The sequence below is a fragment of the Anser brachyrhynchus genome (genome assembly GCF_964034855.1).
Source record: "Anser brachyrhynchus genome assembly, chromosome: 10".
Classification (NCBI taxonomy): domain Eukaryota; kingdom Metazoa; phylum Chordata; class Aves; order Anseriformes; family Anatidae; genus Anser; species Anser brachyrhynchus.
The window spans coordinates 7,550,764-7,570,649 of record NC_137705.1 but is presented as its reverse complement, the minus strand read 5'-3'; the positions used below and the strand labels follow the sequence as shown (position 1 = coordinate 7,570,649).

General features: G+C 50.2%; 1 protein-coding gene and 1 long non-coding RNA gene across 5 annotated transcripts in view; both read left to right on the top strand.

The window, feature by feature from the left end:
• Positions 1-19,886, top strand: part of SYNPR (synaptoporin) — a 100,431-nt gene that overhangs the window by 48,964 nt on the left and 31,581 nt on the right. The window contains exon 1 of one of the 4 annotated variants that reach the window (XM_080605728.1): positions 13,668-14,515. The exons of the other annotated variants lie outside the window; for them this stretch is intronic. Coding sequence (XP_080461854.1) covers positions 14,492-14,515 — 24 coding nt within the window. The 5' untranslated portion in view covers positions 13,668-14,491. Of the gene's footprint in view, positions 1-13,667; positions 14,516-19,886 lie in introns of those variants that run through there. 4 annotated transcript variants of the gene reach the window in all.
• On the top strand, positions 466-10,220 carry LOC308200273. Its single transcript, XR_013955406.1, has 3 exons — positions 466-740; positions 5,509-5,581; positions 6,565-10,220. It is a non-coding gene; the product is annotated as an uncharacterized lncRNA (long non-coding RNA).

Below are 19,886 nucleotides of genomic sequence, written 5' to 3'. Positions count from 1 at the left end.
TAAACGCACGATAAGGGGTGAAGGAAGTTCAGCTGCAATCTAAAAGCTGCTCGAGTTTTGTGCAAAGCAGAAGCTGCCCGCAGCGAGCAGGGGGAACCCAGCCACACCTGGCCTGGCAGCTTGAAATAAACTCACCGGAGCTGAAGGCCTCACTCAGTGCAGGTGATTCCAGGCTAACCAGGCTGAAAGTTTAAGGGGCCGTCATTAATCCCATCTGCAGAGGCTTGTTGAGCCATGGCTTTTAAGGGAGGGGGGCAGCCTGAGTAGTGGTTCTGTACCAAGTGGCTGGTACGGGTGGAAGTTGAACAGGCCGGGTGCTTGTGTAAGTCAGACCTAAAGCTCTTCCTTGCTGTTGGCTTCTTCTTCTGCAGCATGTGAGTAGATGGAGATGTGCAGGGTAGGACTCAAAGTGTGCACGAGGCAAGCCAAAGTGGCCAGTGAGTAAGGGGATCGGGAGCTCTTAGGGTAATTAAATTGTGGTGTGTAATCTGCCTGGGCCTTTTATGTAGCCAGGGGAAAGAGGCTGGTGGCTCCTTGAGGTAATTTAAGGGTTGGCTTTTACGCGGAGAAAATATCTGGAGCCATCTGGTTTCCTGTAAGCGTCCTCTGGGGAGCCGCAGGAGCAGCCTCACCAGCACAGCCTGGCCGTGACCCCACAGGGAGCCCCGAGGCCAGGCTCTGGTTGTGACTTGCTGCTTCCTAGCCTGAAAGGAACAAGTGTGGTGTTGCAAAACAGCCAAGTAGGTGTGGGGTACAGCAGCTGCCTCATGGGGGGGAGAGGCAGTCCTTCCATGCTGGTTAGACCTTGGGAAAGCATCCTGGTTTGGGCTTTGCCCTCAGAAGAAGAGGTAACTGGGGAAGCGGAGCACAGAAAGATGCAGCAAAAATGAGCTGAGAATAGAGGCTGTGGGGGGGGGAAAAAAAAAGTTGTATGACTAAGGCTGTTTACTCTCAAGAGGAGGGAACTGCAAGGAGATTGTTGTGGATGGGTTCTCCAGGGCTGCTACGGAAAGGAAGGGAATGGGTCGTTCTCTACATCTGTGGTGGTGGGGATGAGCAGAAATGATATTAAGGGATATATAACTTGAATATGAGGATTGAGAAACACCAAAATAGATTTGCCCTGGGAAGCTGGGGAGTTGCAGTTGCTGGGGGTCGGAAGTTAGACAAACATCTGCCAGAAGTGGCACGGCTGCCCCTGCCTCGGGCAGGGCAACGGGCTGCCTGGCCTCTGCTTGAGGATCCTGCCAACCCGCTTTGCTGGGTGAAGTTAAAAGCAAGTTCCGCACAAAAATAAGTCAATGCGGTGCCTTTTCTCTGCGAGGAAGGAAATGCAGGTTGTGCCCGGGAGGAAAAGATGTGGTGTAAAGTAGCTGTGGCAAGGGGCAAAACGTGACTGAGACATGAAACCAATATAACTATAATTTCCTTCCTGCTCTGTAAGTATTAATAATAGATTTATTTCTTCAGACTATCAAGATCGGTAGCTTTATTCTATGCTGTCACTTAAGCCGCTAATGCACTGTGCTCAGAGCTGTATCTTGCAGGCCTTTTCCTTCCCTCTCAGGAGAGGTTTCCTTATGAAGTACCATCATAGGAAGCGGGGCCAGGTGCTCCAGTACGATGCGTTACGGTTCTTCATAAGCAAGTTCCCCTGTTTCTGGAACAAACAGTGACTTTCCCACATAAGGCTCCTCCGCTTCCCTTCCCGGCAGCAGGCAGACCTGCAGGGTGACTGATCTTGATGATAATAAAGAAAAGCACACTGTGTGTGCGCTGGGGAAATAATAAGAAAAAGATTTGTGAGTGCTTTGGAGTGGGATTCTTAGGACCTGCATCCTCACCTGGGGTTTCTTGGTGCTCCTTCCCCGCTGCTCTGTTTGATGCCCATCACCTGGACGTCTCCCCAAATAGCTGGGCCCTGGGCAGTTGGTACCAGGAGCTCATCAGCAAAGTGCAATAAGAAAGTTAGGGAACGTTATGACAGACAAAGGCTTTGGGATGGTATGGGGCGAGCAGGCAGGTTTAGGAATTATTGTCCCTAATGAACGAGGTGCAGTGAGCTGGCAGCAGTGGTGGTCACTGGTGGAGATGCTCACCGAGGCTCCTGGTGTGGGTGGGTGGAAGTACCCTCAAACAGCTCTGCTTCACTACCTTGTGGGGGGGGCTCCTGTGGGCTCTCTGTTCTCAAAATCAAAGCTAAATAAAGCCTGGAACACTGTGTCTGTTCAGAAGCATTTCTCAGCTGTTGAGAGGCTTAGCAGCAAGCCTGGCCAGGGGAGTGTCGGTGTGGTGTGTGATCTCAGGGCTCTGATCAAAGCTTGCTGATTTGCAAGGTCCTTTTTTAAAATCAGTGATGGGAAGAACACAGGCTTTGCTATCTGTCAGTCATGGAGGTTATTTGGAGATACCACGTGTCTTCGATTGCAAGAAGCCCTGGCTGGCAGTGCTGCCAGCAAGAGGCAGCCCCGCATGTGGGGTCTTCCAGGCTTCGGGAAGGCAGTTGGAGCAAGGAAAGCTGGGCTCAATGTTGGCTTGTTAATGCCTGTGTTTGTGATTTCTAGGTGGAAATGTGCTGTGTGGCTTTTGCATATTAACAGACTTGCATATTGGGGAGTCTTTTAGAAATCAGATGCTGCTGAAGATATATATATATTATATGTATTTTTTTTTTAACCTTGTGTCAGATATGCTGAGGGTAAACAGCTCTGCCCTCTAGTGCTGCTTGGCAAAGCTGTTAAAACCGAGCACGTCGGTGATGCTGGGAAGGTGCCTGACCCAGAGCATCCCTTGGAGCACGCAGACCCCTGGGGCTGCACAGGGAGGGTGCTGTGGGAGGGCTGGGACCCGGCAGCGCCAGGTGCTGGCATGGGGTCTGGCACACAGCGTGGCACGTGGCACACCCTCTGCGCGGCACCCGCGAGGTCACATCTCTATTTTCACTCAAGCAACCCTGCGGAGCCTGATATTTGCTCTCCCATAATGTTTATTATGCCTTTGAGAGACATGCAGAAGAGCTAAATGATGAGCAGCCATTTGAGCAGCTTGGCTCTTTCGGCCCCATAAATAATGAATTCACTGGTTCACACGCCCAGACACAAACCCGTGCAAAGCCTTGCAGATGAAAGGGAATAAGAGCACAGGAGCTGGAGATCCAAGCGCAAAGTCCTGTGCCAGTAATTTGGGAACTGCTTCTTGGAGACAGAAACTGTCAGTGAGTTAGGAGTTAATTGCCTCAAGGGGAGATGAGCACTTAGAGATGCCTGGGAGTGCTAGCTGAGGTTTGAAGTGATAGCTTGCTACCTGCCTGGCTTCTGGGGAGGGCAATTAGTTTGAGCAGGATGTTTGCTTTATTGTCTGCAAGTCCTGTCTTAAGCAACAGCTGAAATAACTCAGCTGTGAGTCAGCTTGTGTGCACGCTGGCTCCCTGAATCTCAGGAAGGTGCAGAAATAAATTTTGAATTTGCTGGCCAGCTTCAGCATGGTTGGACTGGGTGGTGTGGCTTCAAAGAGCCTGGAGGTTTTCTTTTAAGAAATAATAAATAAACAATACCTGTGTTGCCTCTGAGAGTACATACAACCTTTTGCAAACACCAGGGCTTGGTTAGCCCCAGCACCCATGAACAAGTCACTGGTCTGGAGGGGCGAGGACTGCAGAGCGCAGTGCCTTGCATCAGGGGCACAGCACATCCTGTGCTAATAGCCGGGAAGAGCTGGCTGCTTCTGCTTCACTGGCAATAAACCAGGCAAGTACAGTAGTGAGAGAAAACCAGGTGTCTGCAATCCTCCACTGCACTGGGTAAGGTAAATGAGATGCAGGGGGCTCACCTGGGCAGACTTAGCGGTGGCTTGCTGCCTGGAGAACAGCATCTTCGTGATAACTCTGTTAATTTATCTTCTGGAAAAGAGCAAAGAAAAGCATACTGGTTTGCAATTAGTCCTTCAAACATGAGTGCTCCTGGACAGCCAGTGGGAGCGCTCAGGCAGTGGTTTGATTTATGAAATGATGGGATTTCAATTCTCTGATCCGTCTTAGCTTGATTTGTCCTGATAAGAGCTAGGGCATTTTCATAAAGTTTGATCATCGGCTTACAGCCTTGTCTCACATGCTTCACGGTTCAGCTCCCAAGATGAGATTATCGTCTTGTGGAGCTGGGAATTTGTTTAGGGAGGGATGGACAATCCAATTTGGAAGCACTTTACCCCTCGGTGGGTAGTGATGGTGTGGGGGAATCTCATGCAGAGTTTCAAGATACTGAATTTCGGAGCTTAATGGGGGCTTGCAGCTCTCATGTTGGCATTGAAACCAGATCTACTTGACTGTTTCACAAATAGCCCACATGTGGGGTTGGATGCTTTACTAGTCAGCATACAGTGATCTTTTTCGCATTTTTTCCCTGAAACCTATGTTTTCTATAAGTCCTGATTGGCAGTATTTTTCAAGTTGATTTCTGAAGCAAATGAAGCCTACAAGATCACGTTGTTTCAGCTCCCTCCTCCTCCCCATGGATTTTAGGCTTGTTAGCCTGTTTAACCAAATTTGACTGTGGTGGCAGGTGTGGTGGCCCAGGTGGCTGTGTTGAGCAGGGACCTGTCAGTGCCTCTGGAGAAGGAGAGGCTGCTGCAGAGGGTTCCTGCCAAAGGTGACAAATGCAAGTGGGGGAGAAGGAGAGAGTGGAGAGAGAAAAAAAAAAAAGGCATTAGTAATTCAAAAGCTGGTGAAAAGTTCAGCCACAGCTGCTTCCTGGTAACTGTCAGATCCCTCCTCATCCCTCTTTATCTATTCTGTGTAAAGATAAAAGCTCAGATGTAAATGCAAATAGAAGGTAATTTTGCAGAGCATCGTTCCTACAAGCGCTACATTCATTACAGGATGAAATAATATAATTAGAGAGATAATAGCAGAGAGAGGGAAACGGAGAGGTGTGAGCAGAAAAAGAGCAAATAAGTTTTCAGCCAAGTTTCAGAATGAAACAGAGAGCTAATGAGGTGGAGCTCATCTAGATGGCAGCAGCAGGCATTGCTTTTCTACCAAGAGAAGTGAGGTGCCTGGAGAATAAGAGTTAGTAAATTGCCAGGCTGGTGGATGGGGTAGAAAGCTACAAAGAGCCACCAGAGGTAGCCTGAAACAGCTGGGGTGTGATGGATTTATATATACTACAGTTCATTCAGAAGGAGTTCCTGATACTGGGCAGCTCACTTAAGATCCATTTACTGGAAAAGACTGGCACAGAGCTCATAGGTGAGAGCTTGCGTGCACTGCGTGAGATTGGGCAAACTGGAGTGCTCCTGGGGGGTTCCTCACATCAAGAAATAATAACAAATGCTTGAATTTCATATTCACAAAAATGTGCAAAAGTCTAAGGACAATGAGCTGACTTGCACAGACACCTTCTGATGCTTGGACAAGGACAGTCTCCTGCGATCCACAGGGAAGTTCCACCTAGAGGACTTGTGCGGCTGCCTAACGCAGAACTTAAAAAATGCACCATTCCCCTTCGTTCACAGGGGAAATACAGTACCTCACCACCCGACCCTCCTGAAGCTGATGTTCGGAAGACCCCTGCTGCTGCTGATTCTGGTAAGATATAGCCAGAGGAAAAAAGGATAATACTATTTTCTGTCATGGGCGTGGCTGGTTTCACTGAGCGTCGGGATTACACAAGATGTCCTCATGACCTTCCATGGTCAACGTGTCTTAGAGCTGAAGAGATAGGGCAGTGCATGACCAAGAAAGTGGCCGTCTGCTTGGGCATTGCTTAGAGAGGTGGAATCTTTCACCAAATGGCCAACCCACTACTTCCCTCCAGCCTCTTTCTCCACATGGGGAATCGTCAGTGGTCCCTGTCCCCCAGGACTACCTACTGCTGTGGGTGTGACGAGGAGGACATCCATTGCAGGACCGAAGTCCAAGTGTCGTACATCATGAGATGGGCACGTGCAGACAGTCCCTGCCCCCAGGCACATGGTCATGTCTGCTGCATGGTGAGGACCCAACGTAGCTGTGTCCTGCTCCTGTGATGGATGTAGTTATGTGGTGGGGGATGGATCCCAGATCTGAGGGAGCTGGAGCAGTGGGATGTCCCACATCTGGGAACAAGACTTTTGATAACAGCTGGCTGAAAACTCTTTTTAGTCAGATGTGGCCTGCAGACTCACCCAGGCATGCAAGATTTGCCAAAGGAAAGGCTCCCCGCTCAGCTGCAAGCACAACAGGCCTTGTGTTCCATGCAAACCCTTAATTACAGCCATCAAGGAAAGCTGACTTCTTTGATTGAACTGTAAAATGCGAAGTTGGTGGCAAGGCCTATGTTTTGCTTTTGCATCTAAAATCCCAGTGCTAATTAGATGCTATTGAGGCAGAAATGCACTTTTCCTTTTCCCCTGGCCAAATCATTGGTTGAAATGCATTTTTACCCTTTCACCTAGAGTACTTGAATGTGGGGAATAGTGAGACCTTGTGCATGCTTTCTTGCATGCTCAAACCAGGTTGTAAACTTGAAAGTTACTCTTTAAAATCTTGATTTACCTAGTGTTAACGCGGCCTGTGCTCTCCTCTTCCAGGTTCCTCCTGAAGGACCTGTGGTGATTGATGGGAAGCCGCCAAAACACATTGCCTCACGTCATGAGGAGCAGAGGGCAGTCTGGGACTCTCATTCCCCCTTCTCTTTGGGGGTGAAGAGCTGACAAAACTAAATGGACATGCCACAGGCACTGGAGTCTGGGGAGATGGAGGAAGAGCAGAAGCCCCTGGCAGTGTTTGAGACACTGAAGAATTGCTGCCCAGGGACGTACACCTGGATATCAAGGCCTTTGTTTATAAGAGCAATTGCTTTGCCATGTCTCCTCGAGGACCTGGCTGAGCATCCAAAGAGGGAGCATTTGCTGTCACCTCTAGTAGAGGCGGGCTGGCCTATACCACCTATGTGTTGTGGTGCTCTGGGTGTCTGCACGTGGTGTCCCATCACCAGCGCTTCTTCCTCTTGGGGGTTTTGCTGCCCACGTATCTGGCAGCTTCAATTTTCTTTGCCTTTTCCTCTCCTCCTGTACTTGGACATCGTTAGAGAACTGTGCAGGGACAGTTCTTAGGCTAGTGGGTTTCCTTCAGTCCTGGTACCTGGGCCCTTTCTTTCTTCATCCTTTCTACGGCCAGCAGGCGTGGAGGCTGTGGGCTCTGCTCCCTGACCCCGAGGCCAGGCACTGGCAGTTTAGTGACACCACCAGCAGGGCTAACCTTGGCTTATAGCACAGCTTCTCTGCATCTCTGAGGCTTACTAGTCAAGGAGCTCCGTCGGCCTGCAGGTCCACTTGCACAAACATGAATGAGAAAACAAGCACAGCATGAGGCTGTGTTTATTTTAAATCTTGGGGGCTGCTGGCCCCAGCCCCAGAGGGCATCCAGGTCTCCAGGCTGGGCTTGCTGGGAGCGGTCCTGGTTTGTGTGAGAGCACCGAGGGACTGTGCAATGGCACAAATGATTTTCTATCCTCTCATCTCAACCAGGAAAGCAAAGGTGGTGGTACTGCTGCTTGGTGGCTCTGCCAGGATTGAAAGCACTCAGCTGAAGCCATCTCCTGTGGCTCCCCTGCAGGCCCGGGGTGCAGCTGGAGTGTTTTGTGCTCTGGGCTGTGCATCAGTTGCAGCCAAGGAAGCAGCTGAATGGGGTGGAGGCAAATGCAGAAACTGCAGAGCTGCTTTAGCTCCATGTGGAAGCCCTAGGAGAGGGGTTTAATATTGTTTCCTATTCTCTGCAGCTCTGTCTGAGGGTGAAGCTGGAGTCCTGGGCTTGCAGGGGAAGCAGCTGCTGGCCAGGCACCTGTGCTGGATGTCGCATCCTTTCCCATCTGCTCCTTGCCTGCTCTCAGCAGTTTCTGTGCGTGCCCACCAGAGAGCATCCCTGGCACAGGGCTGGTGTCTCCAGAGACAGAGCTGGGGATAGTAGGGCTGGGTGTGAGACCAAAGCCACCTTCCTTCACCCTTTCCAGCCCTGATACCTCGCCCAAACCTGAGCTGGATGGAGGTTATAGCCCTGCTGTGTGTCCTGGGCAAGGGAAGCATCCTGCTGGCAGGAGGATGCGTCGCCGTGTGAAGTCCTGCGAGAGCCTGGCTCTCCTGCAGCAAACACACTGCGTCTGCAGGGGAGGACGGTGCTGGGGGTTAGCAGGGAGGGTCTGCCCAACGCACAAGGAGCAAATGGGGGTTCGGGCAGGGCCTGAACTTCCAAAATTCAGATGGGTAAAGGTCCAGTGCTTTATGGCAGTCTCCTGAGTAAGTGCGCAGACAAATCTTTTTCTTTTTGGTGATCGTTCATCTCAATGAGTTTCTTTGATTGAGTATGGAGTTGGGTGCCCTGGCACGGTCTTGTGTGTGAGATGAATATCTAGTGCTCGGTGTCTGGGGAAGGCAAAAACCCGTGCTTTCTGTGCACCTGCAGCCTTTGCAAGCATCACCTAAACTTCAGTGCTGGCCTGAAGTCCCATGGTGGGCAGAAAGCTTTGGGCTTAGAGGTGGGGTTCAGCTGTGCAATGCTAAATATCTCACCTCGGCTCTCGTCCTGAGGAGACAGAGATGGGCAGGAGCTGTCCTGCCCAGCACAGAGGGACAGTCACCTCCGTCCCTGTGCCTGGCTGGACATGTTCCTGCAGGTAGCTGTGGGTCAGAGGGACGTGGCCCTGCTGAACTGCAGCCCCAGTGCTTATGAGATGGGCTTTGAAGGAAAGCTGAGGAATGAAGCAACTCGGCTATTTTTATCCTTGCACCAGCCCGGGGATTTCAATTGACAGGATTAGTTATGAAGCCAATATTATGAGTTTAACTATGAGTGAAATAACACAACTTCTGTGGGAAGCGGAGTAAAAGAGGCAATTATGCAGTAGTTTAATAACAGCACTCTGCTGGCTGGGAAGCTGAAAACTTACAGTTGACAGTAATTAGATTTTTTTCTCATTCTTCCTGTTAAATAGCTACAAAAATTACAATAGAAATTAATCTGATTCACTCCTGTTCCATGCTGTTTTCATCATCCAATCCATGCCCGTTTGGCTTTCAGGTTATTTTTGTTCTGTGTTTTTCTAGTCTTTGGTATTTTAGAAGTGCAGAAACAGTACTTAATGCTGAAAACACGGAAAGCAACATGAAAAAGAAGGCTGGGGGAGTGGGCAGTAACCCCATCAGAAATGCAGGAGGTGTTTGGATGGGCAGTGAGGGCTTTCCAAAGGGAGCTGCCAGGAGTAGCAGCCAGACTTCTAAGCGTCCATGCTTAGAGGGGTGGGAGATGTCTGGCAAAGAGCTGGGCTCCGACTAGTTTGGACAAGGTCCTGCATGGTCTCTAGGGTGTGCAGGGCTTCTTCTCTTCCCAATCTTTGCAGCGGTGCGTGCTGGCATCTCACCTCCCTGCTGTCTCCATCCCAAGTGATGCTCACCTGTCAGCTGCCCTGTTTTCGAGCACTGTCCTCTTCTTTTTCATGTACAGTCATGGCATGAGAAAAAACTTGATGCTAAAACCTTGAATTACTTTAGCAACTGTGTACTTCCAAAATTGCAGGGTGGAACTTGATGAGCCAGCAAATGTGTGACATTTCGGCTGCTTATGATCCTAGCTTGAAAGTGCTACGCAGCATGAAGGAAAAAGCTCTCAGGTTTGCTGTCATCGTTGAAAGCTCAGGATGGGATATTTGCTTGGAGGCTAAAAGTATTCTTCCTCACGCTTTCGTTTGTTTTATGATGCAAAAGAGCCGGGTATGATTAATGGCATCCTGGTCCTGATGTCGTGAAGTGACATGGGATTGAACGTGGGGTTGGGCTTTGTAGCTGTGATGTCTGGCAGGATCTCTGACACGTGTAATAAATATTTTCTGCAGCAGCACACCCAACCTCACAGCAGAGCATCTCATTTCTTTTCCTCTGCTGTGGCGGGAGCAGCACAGTTCAGCTTCACACTTGTGTTTTAGCTTTAAAACACTCTGGAGATGCCCAGATCCATTAGAGGGGTAAAGGCCACCTCCAGGTATGTTGCAACCCCATTTGCTTCTGCTTCTCCGCAGAAATACGCTGTGCTCTTGGCAGATGCAAATGTTCCAGATGGTATTGTGAAAAGTGCAAATTAGAGATTTGATTCCAGCCCATCTTCACTTTAATGAATCCTGTCCAGCTCTCTAGCAGAGCTGTTTTTAAGGTGCCTTTAAAATGCATCCCATCTTCTTTCTGCTACTCCTAAATCTGCATCAGCTCATTCCTCTGTCACTGGGCAGAGCGCTGCCGGGCACTGCCGCCTGCCATCCAACCTGTGTGCCTTCCAGCACGTCATTCTGCTGCTCGGACAGCCTGCAGAGGTTGGATACGATCCATCCATCAGGGTGTCCAGCTGTCCCGGTGCTGGGGCCAGGTGCCAGTTTGGGGACCTCACAGTAGGCTGGGTGGACAAGGTGACGAGTGGTTCATGGAGCTGCCAAGGTGTGCAGGGTCCTCTTGCAAAGCCATGGTGGAAGAGCCAGGAGGCTGAAAGGAGTCACGCTCTGGGTTGTCCCCTACCTGGACCTGGATTTGGTTGGTGAGGTAGGGAGGGGAGAGCTGTCATCTCCTCCATTAGCTCCATCTGGAATGGCATGTGTGCTCCCGGCCGTGTGTTGTGCTGATGCTCACACGGTGCCCCAGTCACCACCCTGCATTAGCTTATTCCAGCATATTTCCGTGTTACAAAATTAGATCCATTTTGCAAATTGTTGCTGCACTAGTAATTGAATTGAAGGGTATTTTTTTTGTTTTTCCACTTTTTTTTTTTGCACTGGAGTAAATCAGGAATAAGTCAACAGAATCAAGCCCTCAGTGCTTTCAGCAACATGCTCATTTAAATTGGATGCAAGAGGGTGTCTGTGTTTACATTTGGCCTGCCAAGAATCTCTGTTTCAGAAACTGGCTTACATAATATGTCAAAATTGGTTTACTCATTAGCATTGCAAACAGCGTGAAACAAGGCGCAGATTGATAAACTCGCAGCAATATTTGCATCCAGAGCCGGGCGGCGCAGGGGGAGGGGAGGTTCATTAGGAAACGTTCCATTTCCTTGGGAAAAACAAACGGCTTCCAGTTAGATCTCAGACTTTGTTAATTTTCTGTCTTCCCAAATTTAAATAGAGGTTGAGAGGGAAATGTGAAAAATCTCTGTTGGCAAAAGGGCAGCCCTTGTGAGTATTCCCTGGGCTGGTGGGTTATCTGCAGTGGCTGCTTCAGGTATGTTTTCATTACAGCACAGCCGGGATGGAGGCTCTGATAGTGCTAATTAGGTCCTGCAAATGTGGCATGGGCACTGATGTAGCTGCCTGCTCCTGCTTTAGCCTGGCCAGGCAGGCATGATGCAGCCGCGGGCAGAGCTGAGGACCGTGGTGCCATGAGCTGGAAGGTTTTCAGCATAGGTCCTGCGCGGTGGGACGTGTAAAACAGGGCTGCTGGGGTGGTATGAGCTCATGTACCAAGAGTAAAGCAGCACAGCAATAGGAGGGTCTAAGTGTACCCTGTACTTTTGGGCTCCCTCCTTGCCCTTCCCATCATAGCATGTGGGCTTTAGGCACCTTGCGCTGGGCTGGGGGATGTGAGGGGAGATGGCAAAGTGCAGATGGGAGCAGAGCAGCCCTGCTTCATGCTGTCCTCCTGAGGATGCCTCCCAAGTCTGCTTCTGTCCCAGGGGAGGAGGATTTTCTCAGCAGGCTGCAGCCCTCACGGTCACTGGTGTCACTGCATCCCTTCCAGCTGCTCCGGCCAGGAACCCTCTGCAGGCAGGGGCTGAGGCTCTTTAGACCCTGGAGTGGTGCAGCAAAGCTGGCAGAAATCTGCTGGATGTGTACAGCTCTGCGGTGGTATCTAAAGGAGTTTGGAGCTCAAATCCCACGAAGCATTTTAGTCTGCTCTGAAACTCCCAGCTTAATCAAAAGTGGAAAGCTCTGATACAGCACGGAGAGGGACGTGTCCTAGCAGTGCTGACACTGGCAGAGCCTGGTTTTATGCTTGGCGATGTAAAGTGTCCCATCCAATATTTCAAATGAAGTTTTCCAAAGGAATCTAATAAAGCCAAAGCAAGCACCAGTGCTGCAGGGCCTGCTGCATCCCGATGAGAGTTTTGCCTTATCAGCAAGCACCAATGCATCTGCTGTCAGCAGTGTTAGACCCGATCCGTTCATGGCGTGTCACAGTTTGGGATTAAAAACAAAAAATCAAGCTTGGGTCTCCTTCCATCACGGAGTCTGTGTTGCAGCGTTGTTTGAAGGAGCTGTGGGACAAGATGGGTTGTCACCTGCTGCCACCCATCGTGCTCTGGCTAAACCTGCACCCTCGCGTCCTGCGCAGGTACCCAGGTGGGCACGTGTTTTGGAGGGCCAAGGCCTGGCAGCTCCCGGGGGCACCTCTGCAAAGCTATTTTACTGGACGCTTTTCAAGGTTTTTCCGAAGACTTCCGTGAGGTTTTTAAGTAGCAGCGTTGTGTAGCTGTTGATAATCCAGAGGTGGGGTGGGGAGGGAAGATAAAATGATCCCACCAGAAAACGAGAACGAGGGGTGCTTGCGTTTCGCTTACGGTCACGCCGTGCAGCAGGAGGCTGGTCCGCGCGAGATGCAGCGAGTTTCGGTGCCAGCCGTAGACCTGAGCACGACGCAGAAGACCGTGGTTGTCTGAGCGGGGTGGCTGCGACTCGGGGAGGCAGCGCGCACAGCAGCGGGCAGATGCTTTTCCCCTCCGTTCGAACGCACCAAGCTGCGGAGCAGCGCCTCAGCATCTCTCCCCGGAGAACTCGCTCGGCACCGTGATGTCTCCTTGCAGCGCTGGCTGGCAGCGAGCCGCCCCTGTTGGAGAGGCAGGGCCGTGGTGCCAGCAGGGACATCTGGCAGCGTGGCGGTGCGGCTCCCACTCGTGGGAAACAGGCCCAGAGGTTCGGAGCTCGTCGGGGGCTGTGTGAGCATCCTCTGTGCCCGGGCTGTGAGCATCCAGTGCTGGGAGTGCCAGCCCCAAATGGACAAATTGAATTACCAGGTGCATTCAGTCCCCTTGGTTTTTATCTTTATGTTTTTCCCTGTGAATTCCAGCTCTCCTGGCACAATCTGAATTCCAAACTGCTACGGAAAAGTACATGCGCTCAAATTTTGCTCTGCGGAGAACTGTTGTGAGCCAGCAGGTGTTTCTGTACGCCAGCGTGTAACTTCTGTCTCCAAATAAAAGAGAAAGTTCACGTTGTGTTTCATCTATTAAGTCACATGCGTTTGTTGCAGAGTCTGGAAAAGAGGGCAAAACAGTGATAAATCCAGGGCTGGGGGGAAAAAAAAATAGCATGGAGTGTGATTCATGGTCTCACTTACACAAAACACCGCTGGGGCAATGGGCTTGTGATGAGAGCCGGGCTCCTTGCAAAGAGAAGGAGCCGTGGATCTGTCTCTTGCCAAGGTCTGAAACCTGGTGAGGAGTCTGCAGGGACGGGCTGTGGGGTCCTTGTGTCTCGGTGCCGGGGAGGCAGGTGTGGCAGCATCCCAAAGACCCGGTGTGCAGCTGCCAGAGATGAGTGCCGCTGGCGAGCAGATGCCTGCGTGTCGGAGGCAGTGAGCTAAGCTCCTGCTGCGCTCTCCTCCTCCTCCTCCTTCCAGCAAACAGGGGCACCAGGGGCACGGTGAAGGTTTGGTTTGGGTAAATTAATAGCGTAGAACTTTTCCTGTTTGGTGGAAGGGAGCCCGTGGGTTCCCCCTAGGTTTTCTCTGACACAAAAGAAGTGGAAAAAGCACGAGTTTGAGGGAGATGCTCTGGAGGTCCAGTTCTGTGAGGGCACAGGAGAAGCTCAGTGCACGTTACGGTAAACGTGACCTGAAAGGTCTGATCCCCTTTCTGGATGGGCTCCTTGCTGGAGCTGCAGGCAGCTGTCTGAGAGGCACGGCAGGGAGGTCTGCAAAAAAACACAGCAAAGAGCCCCCAAAAGCCAGCCGCGAAGACGCGCTGCTCCGGGGGCAACCTGCAAGCGTCAGCTTCGGAGGCTCGTTAAGCTGAGCCCAACTTCAGCCCAGCAGTGGCGAGGTGCTCCTTTCCCCAGGGCGTGCACGCAGAACAAAGCTGTTCTGCATGCTCCGTGGGGAGGACTGGGCTGCATCTCAGCACGCCGTGGTGGTACCTGCACCACAACAAAGCAATCAGCCTCTCGCCACGGGGAAAGTATTAGATTTCTCCACTTAGGCTGCGTGTAGTCATTGTCTAATAATATGACCATTTTGCTATCCCTCCGCAAATAAGGCTGAGGCTGCTGCCTGATTGGTATATCAGCTCACTTTCTCTCAGCATTGATTTTCTTGCTCTCCTTATTTGCTTCATAAAAAGAGAGGCAAGGAGCTGGTGCTCGCTCCCTCCCTCCCTCCCTCTCTCTCTCCCTCTCCACTGCGAGAAGCTTTTGGGAGCCTTTATTTTTAGTATGAGACAAACCTTGCTTTATTTCAGGAGACGCAAGTTGGATTATAAATCCTTTTGTAAATGTGTATGGTGATATTTGCTCCGGTAAGTTATATGCATATCTATTTATTTGTGTAACTGTGCTGTTTTGGGGGAGAAGTGGGTTTTTAAAGGAATTGCAAAGCCCACCGAATTGGTTTTAGCTTTGGTTTCTTTGTACTCTCATGCTGAGCCCAACTGTTCCATGGTTTTTAGATACATTGAAATATTTTTGGTTTGTATTTTGCATTGCAGAGGGGGGGGTGCCTGCTTTGAAAACTTGTTTTGCACTTCATTTTACAGCAGAAATGTGGAGAGTGAGGATTAAAGGAATGTCAAACGTAACGCTTGTCATGTTTCTTCTGGCACTTTTAACCAAAGGCTCCTCGAAAATAATGCAGCAATATTTGATACAAAAAAATCAGTTAAGAGCTATTTCGTATCGATCAACCTGAAGCATGAATATCTGACTGCACATTACCTTGGAGAGATCAGTCTGAAGTACGGCAGGTGGGCAGCAACGTGCTCCTCACCGAAACGTATTACCGAAATAAAGAAAATCTTTAAAATAATTAAGAGCATAGCGTTCTTTTCAGAGTGTAATATCGTTAATGTAGGTCAATAGACTGTTGCTCTGACTTTCTGCTCCCTGCCTCTGCTTTGTACAGCTCAGCAGCCTCATTCCTCCGCGCTCTCGGCTAACTTGGAGACCTCTTTGTTACCTGTAAATAACAGCGAGGCGCAGTTATTTCTCTCTCCCCACCATAGCTCACCGTGTGCTTTCCGGGCAATGCCAGACAGTGATTGTAACAGTCAGGCTGAGGAAAACAAGATGTATAGCTGTAACACCTCCAGACTGCATGATAAACATTTGAATTCGCTGCTTTATATTCATTAATTTATCGGCACTTTGATTCTTTCGTACTTGAATCATATCCCTGGGAGTCGATCACGTCGGTGCTTCACAAGTCTTTAAAAACTCCACGAGCTGGAGCTGCTGTGAGAACAGGCTCGAGTATTCACCTGCTCGGAAAATTCACACACCATACCCGGAATAATCCACCTACTCTCCTGATACCAGGGCATGCTAATAGATGCTTGAAGTGTGCTCCAGTAAGAGAGTAACTGGCTTTATTAAACCCATAAGAGAAGGTAAGGACGTGTCTGGCAGCGCAGGCTGAACTCTTCCAGAGCAAAATTTCAAATTGGCAATAACTGCTTAGTCATTTTAAGCTGCTTTTGGGCAAGCTTAATTGTTCCAATGTTGTTTTTTTTTTTTCTCCAGACGGAGGAGTTGCGCTTGCCTTCCCACCTGTGTGCACAGCAGCTGCAGGCAGCACTGGGGGCTGTGCCCCCTCTGCAGCCAGCTCCCGAGCCCTGCTGGGGGCTGCGCGGTGGCTGCTGGAGCAGGGAGCCTGTCCTTGGGGCTCCGCTTCCCACCCCAAAACAGGACGAACGTGCGCCCGGTTCAGTTTTTTTTTTGTTTTCCATTTTTACGATTGCTGTTTCGTAAGCACCGAGTGTATTTATACTGCATAGCTTCCCATGAGCGTGTGTGCTCGGCACAGTGTTGGGGGCCAAGGCGCGTAACCATAATTGTCGCTTTCCCAATCTAATCTTTTTGTCCCAGTCGTTTAATCTCTCAGGTGCGGAGGGCATGAGTGAGCAGCACGTATCTCACACACTTTCTAAGCATAATCCTGCCTGCCTGAGGATTGCTTTAAGCATTTCCAGCTTTGCCGAGCCTGAGGCGTGTGGCTCAGGGCAGGAACCTCCAGGTGAGCAGGAAGGTGGCCGAGGAGCACGCTTGGGTGCCCCTGGAGGGGAAGGGGCTGGCTGACATGAGCCGAGGAGCGTGGTTCCTGCCTCCAGTCCTGCAGAACGAAAGGGCTGGGGTTTCTGTGCCGCGTAACTCATCATAGCAGGGGTGCCAGACTTCCCTGAAAGCTGGGCATGCTGTGGTTAATTAAGAAGATGGTTCGGCTTGTCTTTATAGATTTGAAGCAGGAAAAGTGGCCAGGGCTGGTTGGCGTGACTGCAGGCAGGGCAGGGCTCACCCTCGCCAGCAGCCGAAGGAGTGGAAGGCCCTTTGTGAGCCGTCTGGTTACGTCCATCGCTGCAAGGCTTTTCCTTGGCAGAGGACGTTGTGGCTGAGCAGAAATGATCCCTCCAGCCCCCACATGCTCCCTCTACAGGATACGGCCAAGACAAACTCGGGGGGACAGCAGAGCTTGCCCTACTCCCTATGTTGTACATACAAAAATCTTCCGTGCTCACGGTTTTCAGTCTGTCGCCTTTCGCCCATCCTGGCACTGCAAGGTGTGGTCCTCCTCCACCTCTTGCTCCCTGGTGGTGGCAGGTCTGGGGGTGGCTTCTCCCCACCTGAGCCCCCCTCGGAGCATCCTCTGCCACCTCTTCTTGACCATGCCCAAAGAGCTTCACACACCTCCAGGGCTGAAACCACGAGAGCTGTGCCAGTAGGGTGGAGGAGCTGCTGTCTCTTTCTGGCAGGTGTATTAGGGTTTGGAAGGAGGTAGAAATGTTATTTTAGGGGAGCTAAAATGTTATTTTTGGGGAGGTATTTTGGGGAGCTGCTTCTCCTCTGAGACGCGTCTCGTTGGCTGTGTGGCACCTAGCAGCTCAGTCAGTTCCTAGAGAAATTCCTTAAGCTCTTAAAAGATTGATTTCTTAAATATCTCCTCCTGAATGCCAGATATTCTTTTTTTAGCCAAGTCCTTGGAAGACTTAATGAATACTTTCCTCACCTCTGTTAATCCCGTTCAGATCAATAGGTGCTCCACGGGGGGGAAGGTATTTTTGTTGGTATTGGATAGCAGCTGCCTGTCACTGCTGGTGATGGCAGGTGGTGTTTTATTCGTCGTGTCATTCTTGATTAAGGGTTCTTGTACAATTATATGACCGTTTTTTTCAGAAAATATTTCCCTGTATGTAGGATGGCAGATGGCAACTTGACCCGGAGGTTGGTCTTTCTTGATTTTGTCTCTGGGCTCTCTTTCCTTCAGCAAGCTGAACACGAGTCCTTTCAGAGAGCAGCATGGTGCCCCTCATTGATGCAGCATGGTCTTGTGGTGGGCTGGGGGCTGGGGGGGAGGCTGGGGTCCTGCAGGGGCAGCATGGTACAGCACTCGCTCAGTTGTTGCTTCATTCGGTGTCTGGTGCAGGTGGGGAGGGGGCTGACTCTTGCTAGTCAAACCAAACCCTTGGTTTGCAAAGTGGTGACGGTCCTTTGCCCAAGAGGATGCTCAGAGCCCTTGAGCCTGTGATGAAAATCCTCTTTGCTTCGGTGTCTGGGGTCAGAGACGTGGCAATACTGTGAAAGTCTTCAGCCTTCCTCTGCTGTCATGTCCAACTATGATTTTGGAGGGAAAAAAGGAAAATGAGAAAAATGTGCTGACCCCTTCTGTGCATACAGGGGAAGAGACAGGTGATCAGCATGGGGTTCTGTCTCTGCAGTGTATCCCTTTCCTTGCCTTGCCTTGCCTTGCCTTGCCTTGCCTTGCCTTGCCTTGCCTTGCCTTGGCCGTCTGGGTGGAAGCTGTCCCACCACCTGAAGGACCATGCCGCAGCTCATCTCTCACCAAACTTCCCCAGCACCCTGGCAAAGCAAATATGCTGCAGCAGGCTCGAAAGCTGTAAACATATGGGCACTAACAACAGATTAACTGAGTGATTTAGTCTAAGGGGCCTGGTAGATTACCATAAAATGTATCTTAATTAGAAAAGCAATCAAACTTGCACAGAGTCAATGAGGATGAAACATCCCTGTTGGCAACAGTGAGCGCTCTGCCCCCCAGGCCGGGGGATGGGGTTGTTGATGGATAAGCCTCGTGCCCGCAGTGAGGGTTTTGCTGCTGTTTGCCCACTTTGGCTATGGGTGGAGGATGCCTCCGTGCTGAATTATTTGTTCTTGGACCCATGAGAGCATCCAGCGAGCTGCTCGGCACGAGGCCAGGGGTGAACTTAGACTCCTCCAGCAGCAACAACAAAGCAGAGGCTGCTGAAGGTGAAAGAACAGAGCATTTGCACATTTTTCTTAAAAATGTGTGCAATTACCCGGAGATATTTGAGTGTTTGCCATGTATAGCACAGCTAGTCCCAGATAAAGGACTGGGGCTTCTAAGTGCTACCATAACACAAATAATTAATAAGTCTATCTCCCTCACTGTGCCCTCTTCTTCCTAGCGAACATGACCATAATTAGCTTTTACCTGATCCTGAATTTATAGCATGTTCAATTGCTTTTTTCATTTTCTGTTTGTGTTTTCTTTGCTTCCTTATTTTATTGGCCCTGGTTTTATTCCACAGACCTGAATCTGCAGATGCAAAAGCTGGATAATCATCGCCAGCAGTGCAGGTATAAAGATTGCAACAGCCAAAACCATATTGATGCATTTGGGTTTTGAACAAGTGCCTGCTTTTTTCTGGGTTCTGATAGGATTTGAAGTACATTGGGAAGTGGCACAGAAGATACACAGCAGCTGCTGGCAGTTGAGAGAAAGAAAAGCATGCCTGATTATTTCCGAATCGCAAGTATTTTGAAACATGAAGGAAATGGGGAGCATTCAGGCAAGGGGGTTGCCAAGTTTTTCTATCTTTTTTTTTGTGTGTGTTTAGAAACAGGTATAGCTGCAGATTTCAGGGAACACCAGTGAGAAGGCATGGAAAGAAAAAGAGACAAGGAAGAGGTGTGGAGGAATATGGTCTGGGTGGGGATGGAGAGGAAACAGGGACAGCTTAAGCTGGCCAGATGAAGTGTGTCAAGAGCTAGTGAGATATGGAATATTTATTATTTTTTTTTTTCAATTTAAGGACACTGTTATTACTGTTCCCTAAAAACATTAATGTTTTGGTGTTGCTCTTTATGATCTAGTGTCAGGAAGGAGAGCAATGCCATCTCTGGGGACAGTGTAAGAGGAGTGGAGGAAAAGAAGAGGGAAGGGAGCTTTTAATGTTGAAAACGGTTCTTGCTCAAAATGTTCCCTGTGAATTCCCAGAGCTCAACAAGGCAAGCATTCATTTATAGCCCATCGTTTTAATTATTAGAAAAGAAATTATTTTTACCATGTGTGCTGATAGCTAGCCAGGAGCAAATTCTTCTTCCAGCCCTTTGCATAGAGGCGGGTGCTGAGGTCGGAGCTGGCGCTGATGGAATTTTCCATCCAAAATTGCTCTGAGACGAGGGGATTGGTCCTGCACAGGAGCCTGGGCACAGCTCGAGCCTTCCTGTGTCGCAAAGGATGCCATGGGGAGGTTGGGCTGGAGCAAGAAGGGCACCTCTGTGATGGTCAGGACACCCACCGTGGGTCTTGGTGGCCAGGACTGGCTGCGCACACGTATTGCCTGGAAACGCAGCCGTGACTTCCTAAAGGAGAGCCTTGTTCCCCGTGGTCCTGCTCGTAAGGGTGTTGTGAGGCTG